Raw genomic sequence first — 14,741 nt, 5'->3', positions numbered from 1 at the left:
TCTTGTATTGATATGAATCATCACAAGACTCTACAGCTCAAACCTTCCCACTGTTTCAAGTACAGACTCCTTAAAAGATGTGGAAAAACGACTTTGCCCAGCAGACTCTGTTTTATTTGATTGTTACTCCATGTTACAAGGCTGCACTTTATAGTCTGCAAAAGTTGTTCTGTTCAGTCAGTGGTTCACAAATTAACCCATAAAATGGCAAACTCTCCATAAGAAATAGCCTTCATTCTAACATCATAGCCAAAGCTCACAGAGCATAAAAGGGAGAATTTCCACAAACCTTGCAAACAAGGAAAGCCACATGCATTTTGTTGACCCAGAGGTTCTTAGAGCACTCAAGGCAAAAAGTTCTGAAATGTTCATTAGAAAATACCCCTCCAGAAGCTGGCATTAATAAATGTTCTTTTTGGATGTTCACTTTAAAAAAAAACCAACAAAACAGCACCACTGCCACACCCCCCCCAAGAACACCACCAGTCCCAATAGTCACTTCTACACCAAAACAAACACCAGCTCTTTAACAACCAGTTGTGAAAGACAGTGTCACTGCATAGTTTTATTCCAAGTATTCTAAAACAAAAAATCCTAGTCACAAGACTGCCACCAGAGCTGTTAATGTGTGCGTGCATCCAGCAAAACAAATTCTCAAGTACAAGTTGCACTGAAATTTTCTGGTCAAAACGATCCCTGTATTAAAGAAAATAAATCTAAAGTACTCTAAATCCACCTGAAATAAGCCTGCAGTTAAAACAAACACACAACCCCAAAATCAAACCTAGAATGCTAAGCATCTACTTAAGGCTTTAACTACTAGTCTACACATAATTGTGTCTGATTCCAGTTTAGAAACATGACTACTTGGTGATGCCTACTGGAAGGTACAACCACAGAGTGATTAATAAGTACTAAAGTGCAGTTGAGGAAGTCTGCTTTAGATCACACTATCTCTTAGTTAAAATAAAGGGATCAAAGCCTAAGTAATTTTTACATTTATAAGAGCAGTACTGCTGTCAAGGCAGCAGAGTACAATGAAACAATAGCACTAACGTGTAATTATTGCAGTAAACTCAGTCATAGTTTGGAAAAGTGCCAAATGTTTCTTGTTTTCTAAAGAACTTATTGAGGAAAAACAGCCACCGATATCCAAGAATACTTTTGGCAACTAATCCCTATGTTGTTTGACATAAGCCAACACTTCTTGAATGAGACATCTCCTAAAACCTCTGCAGTTGGAAATAACGAAAGTGCCATAATTTCCATGGAACGTTGGAATATTTTTAGCTAATTTTGACCTCGCACTTAGGTCAAACAGGAAGCAGCAATAAACTGAAGGAAATAATTATCCTTCAATCCTTAAGTTCTTTCTGTCTACAAACCACTTCCAAGGATTCTTGCTCTGAAACCAAACCAAATACTCCAAGCCTGTCTTCCTGGGTCTTCCTGGGACAAAACCAAGACATATACAACCAACTGGTATACACATTATGTCCCCATCTTGCACAGTATGCAGTGGCTTAAAGTCTTGTCAACATAAAAAGACGTATATTAAATACCACAGGAAAATTATGAAGGGTGCCACTAAATTACACAAGACAACAATTTTAGTCAGGTTCAAAATCAGTGCATTTCCAATCCTTAAAACCACAGGGGTTTTAGCTCCTCAAATTCTTTGTAACAAAGGTTCTGAACAACTGAAAAAGAACAATCCCTTTGTACCATTTTATGAGTGTGCTTGGTTAAGGTTTATCAGTTGGTGAAGCTTTAAACTACCTGCTAGTTCTGCCTGATACATATGTTGTGAGGTCTAGACGTTTTTCCAATGAGAAGCCAAATATTGCCAATTGATATCACTATTTAATTGTGGAACCTGATACAGCAAAGGTTTAAGGATTAACAGAATTTGCAGAATGTTTATAGATACCCAATTCCATCAAGGGTAGGAAACTCATCCAAATAAATTCCTGGATATCTGAGAGGATTTTCTTATAGGTGTCTCCTGCATACTAGTTATCTCTAGAGTTCCATATCATGTTTACATTTACATGCACATACTTAATATATATTAAGTAAAAGAGATACAGGAACAGCTATTGCTTCACATTCCTGCTGCTATATGAACACTGGACAGATTTTGTTGCTTGTGTCATGTTGTGAGACATTTAGGGGTTATTTTTCAGACTTAAAAAGCCCATTATGTAAGCGCTATTTTTATTTACATATTGGTTTAAGATGACATAAGAATGAGAGGAAGCAAATCCAAAAGAGTACCCTGTTTTCCAATCTGAATTCTTGAAAACTGGTGTTTCAATCTGTTTAACATTTAAAACATTTTCTGCTCATCTCCAACAAAACAAATATTTCGTATGGAAATTTTATAGCACCAGTTTAAGAAATTTAAGTTTATTACACCCTGTTGCTTATCACAAAACAATACGTGCTTTTAACTGCATCCTTGACACAAGTTTTCAGTCAGAGTTTACGCATTTAAAACTCCCAAATCATCACCATTAATGCTCCTGGAAAATATAAAAATGGTTATGCAGTTTCTAAGGACTTTTTTCTATGGCTTAGAACAACTAAAAAATAAAGAAAATACTTTCAGTATCTTCATTCCTCCTTCACATGTATTGTTTTTTCTTTAAACTTGATATGTGAATAATTTAGCATCTATTTCTCTTTCCTAATTCTCGTATTAAGACTGCCTTGTCATCTGCACTGTAAGTAAGTAGGCACAATCACACATAAGTAGGCACATAAAAATCACCAGAAACAATGCTCTGGGTTGCTCAGTGACCACAAACATTTAGAAAACTGCTCCCACAAACATGTTAGCAAGACCATGTTTTACAGAGTATGGTTTGGAAAGCACAGACAGGAAAACCAAAAGAGGATACATTTAAATGTTTTGCTCTTTGATTTACCCTTTCTTTCTGCTAAACCATCACCTCAGCTTTACATCAGTCTTTCACATTGAAAGGAGAGGATTGTATAACTGCATTACAGAGGACAAATAATAAAGCAAGAGGAACAGAAGCAAGTGCCTTTTCAGACTCTTAGAAAAGAGTGAAGCAAGCTTTGAAAATAAGAGTATTCCCCAACACTCTCTGCCTTTCTGCTGGGATCAGAGACTGCGGATAGCTCACATGTGAAAGTCGCACCGATCCTCACACACACATCCTTTCTACTCCTCATTTCCCCTCTTCAAAAGTTCATCTTTAATAGTCTCCTCTAAGCCTGACCATGCGTTTACAAGATAAATTTGCCTTTAGGCCAAATGCATTTAACATGTCTCATGAATAACTAAGAAGCCAGACAAATATCCTCAACCAATTTTTTCTGGGTTAGTTGAAGGGGTGGCTGTCCTTTCCTGTCCAGAAACAAACACATGCCACCTCTGCAGCTCAAAGCCCAAAGCATTAAACTAAACTGAAATTAAGAGTGCTTTAACTTCATGCTCCATGCTCTGATCTCTGCTGGCAGAGGAGCATTTTATGCTCCCACTGGTAACTTTGACAGCTCATCCATCAGGTCTTGTGTCTTCTCAAGCCCTGTTATGCACCTCCACGACTGACAGCAATTTTACTTCATTAACCTCTCCAAAATCTCTTCTCAAATTTCAAAACTTTGGAATAAGCATTGCTCCAACTGAATTCCATGGAAAAGTTTTTACATAACCCCAACTGCTTTGGCCATTGAATACTTTCAAAGATAAAATTCAAGTCTGTACCAGACATGACAGGTTATGAACACTGCTGTGTTTAAATGTAAGCTTAGACAGGTATTTCTGGTCACTCAGCCTTTGCTTTTGGCTCATAAACCATGCTTGTGAGGCACCTCAAGGACTAGAATAAATACTACTAGCCTATTAGAAAGTAAGGCATTCTGGTACTCCTCATAGCAGAAAATGCCTAGACACTACATACACATTGAATAGACTAAACCTTAACCTACAAGTATAAATCAAAGAGTATGCTAGGATTTTTCTTGTGGGTTCTTTGGTTGGTTGGTCTTAGGTTGTTTTTGTTTTTTTACAGCTTGATCAAGTAAGAACACAAAGTACACTCCAGCTGAAGATAACTTTAAACCTTAAACAGGTCATCCTAAAACACAGAAGCTACTACAGGTTTTGTCTTCACTCAAACCAACAGCAGCTGCACAAGCAGCACGTTAGGATTAATAACTTAGAGAGCAAAGGGAAGGAAGTCCAGAAGTACTTAAAAACATAAAATTCCTTTTAATAAAAGTAGGAAGACAGTACAAATATAGAACATTCCAATTCCTACTGAATTACCATACTCCTAAAGGTCATTTTGTCGGCAAAAACATTCTCAAAAAAGCAAATATATATATACTCTTGAAATGCTACCTTTGTAAGTAAAATGGAGTCCAGAAACATACTCAGTCCAATCCCACTTTACATACTTTGAAATCATCAAATTGGACAGCAAGATCTAACTGCTTCATCATGAGACAGCAAGCTATTTGTTAGGTACTTATCTTCAAAAGCATGCCTTATTGGCAGCATCACCAAAGTTAATACAAATTATTGCCTAAAAACCTATTAAAATACACTAAATCATTCTCAGATAAGCAGGAGGGCTTTGTAAGCTTCTTTTGTTTGGCTTATTTTTATTTTTTCAATAAATAAAAAGGGGCAAATTATAAGGCATCATAAAGACATTCAATATTCCCAAAGGCAGTAGCTTGCTTAAGGGAAAGCATTTAAGTGCTATGGTCATCTCAGCACATAGGATAATGTACCAATAATAGTATACAAGTATAGGTATTTTGCTAGGAAAACATCTTTTCTCACTTGTAAGAGCACACACTGCTGAAGGCTTAATGACAAATGAAACAATGAAAAATCTTGGCTCCGAAGCTGTCAACGGGAGTGCAACTGAAATAAGACTCTACCAACGAAACACTTCATTCTGCACCAGGATACGAAAAACCTGACACTATGACTTTGCTGCAAAAGCCATGGATGCTCCTACAGGACATGTTGCGTACCATGTACAAAGCCACATCTTCAGAAAGTGATCATAAACTTGTGACTGAGTTTTTGTCAAGAGACAAGGTGGACTGCTTTTGTCCTTCAGCATGGGAATAAAACCTTGTTAGAGCCTAGTGTTCCCACAGACAATGGAAGGATATCAGCTTTTGCAAAAATCATTCCCCATTTTCTGAAGTAATCAAAAAGTTCAAATTAGATCCTCCAAGAAGTTATTTTCTCCTCAATATACATCTGTCATTCAAATGCTAAGGAAGTCAAAATCTTAGGACTGCTTTGTTTTGTTCTGGAGACACTTTTTGGTCTCTTTTATGTGTCAGAATAAGATTCTATCACTTTCACATCCTACTTTTTTATTTCATTCCCTTTTACTCTAAATATGTAAATCCTTCTCAGAATTACAGAAAACCTTTGCTCAGAATGAATGATCAAAATCAAATCCAAGATAACACAATCAACTGCTGATTAATGTTTTGTATATTAAAACCCATTGCAAATGCCATGTTTTGCAAAAAGAGACTTCTACTACTCCAAAACTGTCGTCAAAACCCCTCAATGTAAAGATTCAATGTAAAGAAATGCAAGTATTCCAAATACAGCTATGCAATTTATGCAACTGCTCTCAATATGCTCAACAATATATCCAGAACAGAAGGTACTAGAAATACTGAAAATGGCAAGATATGCAGGGGAAAAATTCAGGAGAGAAGAAAATGAAGGTGGATTTCCCTCTCCATTTTGCAGTAAGTAAGAGGAACAAGCATAATCTCTCTTCAGTTGCTCTTATATCTCCAAGTTCCTTCATGTTAACAACAGCCTTTTTGCACCTTTTTCCAAGTGAAGTGAAATGAAATGCTACTGCCTTTCAATCTGTTGTCCAGGAAAGATCAGTCCTATACTACAACAGTGGAACACACAGCAAATTAGTGTAACAAATACATATATAAGGTTTATATTTATTACAATATACATTATAAATTTACATACTGCTCACTCTCCCTATGTATTTTTAGATATATGTATATATATTAAAAAAAAACCCTGAAGAGTAAATAAGATCTTTGGAGAGAAGAAGTAAATGGGGAAGATATGCATTTTAATTTATGGAACCTAGATCCCATCCCCACACTCTTTACAGTTTTATAGCAATTACGCACAAGGTTTGCATAAACACTTCAAAATCATCAAAAGCTGTTTTATCAAAACAGCACTTAAGTTTTACATATGTTTCAACACAAATTAGTATTCAGAATTAAACAGCAAGTTGATTAAAAAAGTATAAGGATGTCAGCTGTCATTTTAAACTAACTGGATAGAGAAAGAGAACGGACGTAAAGGCAGGCAGAAAAAGACTGGGCCAAAGTGATAGATAGATTCTTTTCAAATACTTTTTGTAATTTAATTATCTTATTAAGTCTTTCACTGCCTTAGACTCTCCTTGCTGCTCCTTGCTATCACTAACAGAAAGCTTGAATCATAATTGTTATAGCAGTAATGCCATTGGAAACATGACGTCACGAAGATACTGCAAAGTAAGGACAATAATAGTACACTGAATACTAGAGACAATAAAAAGACATGCAGATGTAGCTGGACTTCATATAGACACACTTGCAAACAATACATTTAAAGTAAAAATGGGCTCTTAATTTATATCCATAAAAGCTAAACTACAGCAATGAATTAATTACTTGGGAACATACAGACACTCAGTATGAATCCAGACCCTGACGCTCAAGGGCACATCCTGCAGTTAACACTGATGTCCAGAAAGTCAGCATATTCCTGACACAAAACCTTACATATATGTGCAACATAAATGCATCCACGAGTACTGAGAATTTATACCTTTAGTGAAGGGCCTGGGCATAGCAACTATAACCAGCACTAGCAGTAATTTTAATACAGGCAATTACTGATAGGAATGCCAAATGGAAGGACTTTAGTTCTCCAAAACTTAAAAGATCAAGTAGAGAGCAGTTGGGGTATGAATAAAGAACCACTGTCCCAATTCCAGTAAGTAAAGAGGTTGGCTTTTCTCTTCTAAGCAAACACTTACCTGAATACTGCCTTTTTACAGATGCTACTGAGCTTTGAACACAACAGCTTCATGGGGCCACAAGTTTTTAGGGGAGTGAGCAAATCCAACAGAACTGATGGGTTTGAGCATCACACAAAGCTATGGTTTTACTAAGATACTGCCTGCCCCCTGTCTATATAGCAAGTAGTACAGATTTCAGTTAAGAGCCTGTACATACTTATGAAAGCCTGCAGCCAGCTGGCCAAATTTCAGATGCCTCTCTCAACGCTGGACTTCTTTCACTTAGTCTTTCATAGAACCATACAATTGTTAGGGTTGGAAAGGGCCTTAAGATCATCTAGTCCCAACCCCCCTGCCATCTTTCATTTCTGGTTGAAAAAAAAATGCAAATACACATAATAGTTCAGCAATTTTTCTATAGCATGGCACTTTCACTATGCTTGCTAGGCTACTATTTCAGATACATAAACAGATAAACAGCACCACATTTCAAGCAAAGCACTTACCACTATCTCAGTACTGCTTTGACAACGTCTAAATACACTTGAGACAAGTGACAAAAACTACAGATTGCACACAGTTACACAAAAAGGCTGTATTTTGACCCAATTAAGTGATAATACATGGCGGACTCCATATACAGAAGCCATCTATTTCCTAAAGAGGAGCAAGAATTTAAGGGAAGGCATTTGTTATTAGAAGACAAGTCTGGCCAGAATAAGGCTAACAGTGACTCAAGGTTGGCAGTCAGTAGATATGGAAATTACTTCTTCATGAACCGTTCAAATGTCCCTAACTTTAATAGCCTGGGGCAATACAAAGGTGTGCAAAAAAAACCCAGAACCCAGCTGCAAACATGTCAGTTTTCTGAAATGAGGAAGGTAAAAAAATCCTATGGTATATTTCACTTCAGATGTACATGATAAACTGGAAAGCAATGGTTTAACTTGTTATGCTAACTCCAAAGTTTAAGTAGTTTAGGAAGGGCTGTTTGGGGTTTGGTTTGGGTTTTTTTTTAATATATATACATTTTATATGTATTGATATACATACATGTACATGTATAAAATGCACAACCAGTCAATTTTAATTTAGTGCAGTATCTGGGATCTCTAGGGATCTCTAGTTTTGTTAGGTTTTACTTTCACCATGCTTAGAAGTAGAAAAAAAGACAAGAAAAACAGGGAGCATTGGCACGGCATTATGCCATCATGTCACTGGTTTAGTTGCTTTATCACAGTAAATAAAGGCATTAAAAGTAGCTTTTCCTGATTCCCAGAAGTGCTACCACTTTTTGTTTTACAGTGCCAAGCACATTACTGAAATCTGCCAGGTATTTCATTATTGAAATAACGTAATCTCCAATCCTATATAGAAAAACAACAGCATGGAAGAACAGGCCCTAGGACACCTTTAAACACTTTCTCCTGAGGTTCTCAGCTTTGAATTAATTCCCTGCCTCGCAACCACCATTACCAAATCTGAAATGTTGCATTAATTCACAAAGAAGAACAAGGCACTTGCATTTCTTTGGCTGTCTAACAACACTTTTCTATCCTAAACAGCTGATTGTAACTGTGGCTTTTTTCCAGGATTTCCTTGAAGGATAGTATCTTAAGTCTTTGTTACAGCCTAAATCTCTGCGTTAAAAACAAACACATATACATATGTACTGGCCCAAACCTGACCTTTTGCTATGGAGAATCTAGACAGATGCAGTGCCTTACCTGGCAACTACCTCATCCACGGCTGCCCATGGCTGCAGGCACTGAAGACCTACATTTTATCTGATTTCTCAACCCTACTTCATATCTCAGAAGTGCCCTCGAAACACCTCTAACAAAAACTGGACCCTTGCCAGCTAACTGTTAAGAACAGCATCTGTGATTAGAAACAAAGGAACAGCTCTCACCACATCACTAATTCTCAACCCTATTTCACTAAAAGCATGAGACCTGCAAACTAGGTACAACACTAATATTATTTCTATGTAGCCTTTCAGAAGAGAAAAGAAATTCTAACAAGTTGTGCCTTTTAATTCCACTGTTAGAAACCAATGTTGGAGTGCTAGTGGAAAGGAGTGAGATCAAGCCTCAGAATGCATTAGCAAGTCTGAACTGCTTGGTATGTGCTTGGGAACATACACAGTTCTGTATTAGTCAAAATTCCAACATTAGCAATTTCATGGAAAATGCAACAGCAGCAGCTGCAACACTTATTCCAAAAAAAGTTATAAATAAATACAAAAATCAACATAATAAATACACAAGATAAAATTCATACACTTCCTCTATGTCACACTTTTCAATGGGAAGTACAAGTGTAGTATGGAAGTAATTTCAAATATATTCTGAAAGTGTCTGGCATGACTGGGGCATGGTGAAGGGGAATGGGAAGGGGGAACTAAATGAAAAAGTATGATAGAACCAACACGGCAAAGTGGAAGAACATTTAAGTGGCTGGAGATACACTGAGGAAGCAGCATTAAAGCTCATTTCAGGAAAGCCGGTACACAAGAAAACAGCTTCTGAAAGAATGCCTCAGGCTACTCAGCAGAAAATAATAACTACTGGGCAACAGAGCTAATTTTAAAAGAAATGCTAGTAAATTATTTGCATAGCTGTGTGCAGAGAGAACTGCAATGATCACGCACTAATCTTTATACATGAAGTTCCAGTATAAATAATATACTAAGGAACCATGCATGTCATATTACAGGGACAATTTTAAGAAGTTTTCTGAGGAGTTTGCCAAACACATGCAACTGGCAGGAGATTTTTATTCCTTTTCTAAATGAAAGAAACATAAGATGCCTATTATTTCAACATTTCAAAACAGTACAAACTCTTGTATGTCTAGAAAGCATAAGATTTAATCACTGGAAAATTGAATCATTTAACTTTAAAGGAACAGTGGTTTGTTAGGTACCTGCACAATGCTTAGGAGAATACTACCCCAACAAGGGCCACACATGCTAGGAAACCACCCAAAAAAGAAATGCAGGATTCAAGGTGCTGGATTAACAGACATGAGCTGTAAATTTGTCACTTAGCAGAAGAAATGCTCCCTCAGTACATCTAACCAGTGTTTCTGAAGCAATCACCTGAAACAGTAATAAAGTTGTTCAATCCTTGCTCTCCCAGTTATAGTATATTATGTTATTCAGGCATGGACTATTTTCAAAATCCAGCATCTAAGTATCACTAAAAAGCTAGAAAGTAGCAGTATTGCTTCACTTCCACCCCACCAAAGAGCAATCCTTCTCCATCTACTAACCTCACCTTCTCTGATCAGTCCTGCAGACTCTTCCTTGAAAGAGTCAGTCTTCCCCCCACCTCTCTGCTCAAATTTTAAGTGTCTCCAGCACTTGCTATTGTAGAATCAAATCAATTTAACATCAAAGCTAGAACGCATGCAAACTTCCCTCTTCTCTTCTTTCTCCGCACCAACAAAATTTTGGGGAGGGAAGAGAGGGATGGATTACTTCCAGCTGGATCAGTGTTTTCAGCCAGCTCACCACTAATGGCAATGCAGGAGATGGCATGGTACAAGTTTAATGCTAGACCCATTCAAACCAGAGGCAGAGATGGTCAACTTAAAACAGAAGCAGAGCTGCATCTACTAAGCTTCCAAAAACCGAAGGGGATGGTCAGACATTATATTTCAGGAATATAACGTGTTCCAGGAATGACAGTACAAACCTCAACATTTGCCTTTCTCTATTACAGTTGTGCATTCCTGGAGGTAATGAGCAAGTACAGTAGGCGTAAATAAAAACATTAAAGTTTTCACTAGCAGCTAGGGACAGCTTAGCCTAGAAAGAATGCTAATTTAGCTGCCCTTACATGCAAACTTGAAAATAATATGAAAGATTAATAGCTGTATGTACAAATATCACGAAAAAGTACTTGGAACTGGGTTCCAATTAGGCTCTGCTTGTGATCTGACCACTCAAACTATCTGTAAAGAGCTTAAGAAGTCCAAAAGTGGGAAAGAAGTTACAAAGAATATATATTTTTTTTAATTAGGAAGTTACGTTTCATATGATGGAGACACTCAAAGGTTTACAAATACCTGTTAAAATTATATTAGGATCACAATAATCTCATCACCAAGAAAAAAAAAGCAGCATCACTATTTGTGATGGTCATTTGCTTCTGTCTCCTGCAACTCTCTACTTAAAAAAAGATAAAAGGTTTGTCAGGATGACTGAGTTTTACTTATAAAAAGTCTTTGAGGAACAAAGAGGTTCCCATTCTTTCTTTCACTCAGAAATATGACCCGATTTCATGTTACAGGCAACATATTTCAAGATGCTGAAACTAAAATTAACCCCATCCAATAGCATCAAAAGTTGTTCATATGTTCAATAAGAGATTGAATAAACCCCTTTCTATCAGAAAGTATGGCTGAATATTATGAGAACTGCCGATAAGACTGCAGATTTATTTACTATTAAATCTGAAGACATTTAGCATTCCTAGTTAGTGCTTAATTCTTACAATTACTTTCCAAGATGACAGTTTATCACGGGATATATATCAGTGCAAACACATAGCATAGTTCAAAACCCAAACAACATGCAATGTGTCTACTAACATAAAGCACCCACTGAAACACAACTGAATGACCAAAAGAACGACTGTGTTGTTATCAAATCACAGTATCTCTGCCTCTTCACACACACAGTCATCCCCCTTCCCCATTCTTCTGGGGGGCAAGGAGAAAGATTGGAATTCAACTGCATTAGGCCAACTAATTACTTTGATTCAGAGAACAACATTCTCCAAATTACACTTCAGCAGAAATGTCACCAACCATTGATGGTAAAAAAATTTCCTGTGATGATTTTTCTGTTATAAAATATAGACCAAACACGTAAAAAGCGAGGTATTCAGACAGCAAGAGGCTTTTAACAATGAATACTTTCACATTAAAAAAACAGAACCCGAGTTCAAATCTTGCAGAAAGCCCTTTTTCCTCTCCTTACATGGGTTTTAGGGAATCACTGGTAAGTTGCCCACTCAGCAAACCTTTTAATAAACTTTACAGTAGTTTTCCCTTGTCCTTAACAAATAAAATCAGCAGAACACAGTAATTAGATTCTCGTCCCAAAGCAGTATGAGCTGTGTATTTTAATCCTCTAAATATGTAACTTAATCATGCCCATTGCATATATATTAAGGAGGAAGAGGAAGTTTTACCAGCAAAATCCTTTATTCTCACAGGCATTACGTTAATCTTTTCATGCCAGGAGGCAGATTTCCCTAAGGTAACGCTGTCAGCAACAGAGGCACTGAAGCCACAGGTACCAACCAGTTTAAAACAGATGGATACAAAATTCCACTGAACCCTGAGTGCTATGTTAACATCTGCTTGAATTATCTTCCAATTTCACTCATTTTCTTCTTTAAATTTTTGTTTATAGTTAGTGAGACCCAAAAATTATGCCTTGATTATAAGCAATACAAACTTTCAGTTGAAGAATACACAGAGTGAGAGCATCTCATAACTCACGCAGTCAACCACTGCCATTTGCAGGGTCCTAATCTCTAATATCCAGTTCAGAGACAGCAAACTGGAAAAGAAATGCTGAGAAGTAAAATACAGCTCAACATTAAGTTATGCTGACACGGCTGTTAGAAGCTCACGGTTAAAACTTTCCATGTCACTCAAAGACCACTTCCAGTTTTAACACCAGCAGGAACACAATATGTGCACTCTCCCTTCAACAAACTCGAAATGTTCGTAGTCTGAATATCTTAGTAAAGTCAAATAATATTAGAAAACCAATCAAGAACGTTTGTAAACCAGCCTCTGCACTTGCATATACCAGAAGTCTCAGTGCTCTGTTTTTACAACTCCTATGCACCACAGGTTAGGTTCAGAATGGCATTTTTTCACATCCTTGAGACCCTTTACTAAGTAAAATCAAATTATACAAGTTCTGTGGCCTTATGCATACCAGACAAAGTAGTAAGGTGTAGTAACATCTTGCCAGGCAGATGTTACTCTAAAAAGGCCTTCTTACTGCAGGAAAAGCCACAGAAACCTAAAACAAGAGTTTTCAAGTCCACCGTTATTGTTTAACTACAGCTCAGTGACAGCCTACGAGATCACTAATTACACTCAGGACATAGCATCTCACATTCAAACTGAGTAAAACAAATTACCCATTTGCCATTAAGAACTGCCTTTAACTTTTTTTTCCACTTTACCCTGTGGTTTCTTTTCGAATGCCGGGTGTTGGTAAAACGTTTGAAGCAGAAATTAAACGTGAAGAAGATGCTAATTCGCTGCAGCAGAGCTACTCACTATGGGCACCACTACCGCTGCTCTTCCCTCTTCCCAGGCGCCTGTCAGAGGGCACTCGCAGGCCAGCCACTGCTCCTGATCGCTCTGAGCACCCCAGCTCTTTCAGGAAAACGCGTTTAGACACACTACAGAAATATTTACCTTCCCTACGCTGACCTCTCCCAGGTCCCATGATCTCGCAAAACACACACACAAACTCAAAGGCCAAGGCTGCCGCGGGCAGCCCCTTCTGCAGACTCCCCAGAGCGTATCGATCAGCTCCTTTATCATTCCGGGCGTGCAGGCAGCACAAGGAGCCACACAGAAGTGGTCAGGACCGGTGGCCGGCGGCACACCGCGGGGGGTGACAGCCATGAGATGATGAAGAGGGGTATGAGCAGGATGAGCCGCCCTCCGCGCTTTCCCCGCGCCCTGCCCCGGCCCCCGGCCCGCCCCAGGCCGCAGCTCGCTCACCCACCCAGCTTGCCGCGGGACTCCTCCAGCTTCTGGATCTGGTTCTCCAGGAAGAGCACGGCCACCCCGAACACCAGCACCGCCAGAAGCTGCAACTTGGGCGGCAGCATAATCCTGAGCAGCCCCATGAGCAGCAGCAGCCGCCGCCGCAGCGCCGCCCGACCGGGATCACGACATAACGCGGGACCCGGCCGCGGAGGCCGGCGGGAGCCGCTACCACAGGGACGGCGCGAGAGAGGGGAAGCGAAGAGAGCGCGGCTGAGAGGAAGGGGGCCAGCCACCGCCTTCACATCGCCCCGCAGGCAGGCGGACAGACAAACGACTGAAGGACCGACCGACTGCCTGCCTGCCTCTCCGGTCCCCGCGCCCGTCGCCAGCAGCCACTAGCGGCCCTCCCCCGCCTGCGTGCGCTGCTCAGCAACCGAACGCCCCACCACACGCTCGCCGCCGCCGCTTCCCGCCGCCGGCACCCGCCCCCACGCCCTCCGCCATTGGGCGGTGCTATCACCACCCCGCCCTCTCCAGAAACGGCACTGGCAGCACTCAGGCGACGCCCCGCCCACAACGCGCTAATTCCTCAGCGTCCCCACCTCAGCCCTGAGCTGCCGGGTTGAGGCGATGTCCCGCCTACATGCGACCCTTCGTGATTGGGAGGCACTTCTTGAAGTCCCGCCCATCACCTCACGCTCATTGGGCAGAGGCACGGCGACACTCGCAAAGGCACAACACTATTGGTCACGCCGCCTGTCAGTCTCCGGGGTTAGGGGCTTATGTGCCGGTAGGCAACACCTCTCCGGAATGGGAAAAGGTCTGGTTTAGGGGTGTTTCTGCAATGTCTGACTAAGGCTGGGGGCCGGCCTCGCCTCTAGGCTCGCTGTGAAGCGCTGCTCTGATAGACTAAATCGGTTCTGC

The 14,741-nt window shown here is 39.7% G+C and overlaps 1 protein-coding gene across 2 annotated transcripts in view; it reads right to left on the bottom strand.

The window, feature by feature from the left end:
* Positions 1 to 14,139, bottom strand: part of HS2ST1 (heparan sulfate 2-O-sulfotransferase 1) — an 82,593-nt gene extending 68,454 nt beyond the window's left edge. For both annotated transcript variants that reach the window (XR_009729411.1, XM_061379284.1), the window contains exon 1: positions 13,834 to 14,139. Coding sequence is in view for 1 of the 2 variants with exons in the window: in XM_061379284.1 (XP_061235268.1) it covers positions 13,834 to 13,957 (124 nt within the window). In the remaining variant the exon portion in view is untranslated. The remainder of the gene's footprint in view (positions 1 to 13,833) is intronic.
* Positions 14,140 to 14,741: the final 602 nt, after the last annotated feature.

The sequence above is a fragment of the Neopsephotus bourkii genome, unplaced genomic scaffold (genome assembly GCF_033783945.1).
Source record: "Neopsephotus bourkii isolate Nb327-2 ecotype Australia unplaced genomic scaffold, CSIRO-AGI_Nbou_v1 NB_1768, whole genome shotgun sequence".
Classification (NCBI taxonomy): domain Eukaryota; kingdom Metazoa; phylum Chordata; class Aves; order Psittaciformes; family Psittacidae; genus Neopsephotus; species Neopsephotus bourkii.
Note: the sequence above shows the minus strand (reverse complement) of the source record. Positions and strands in the feature narration are given on the sequence as shown.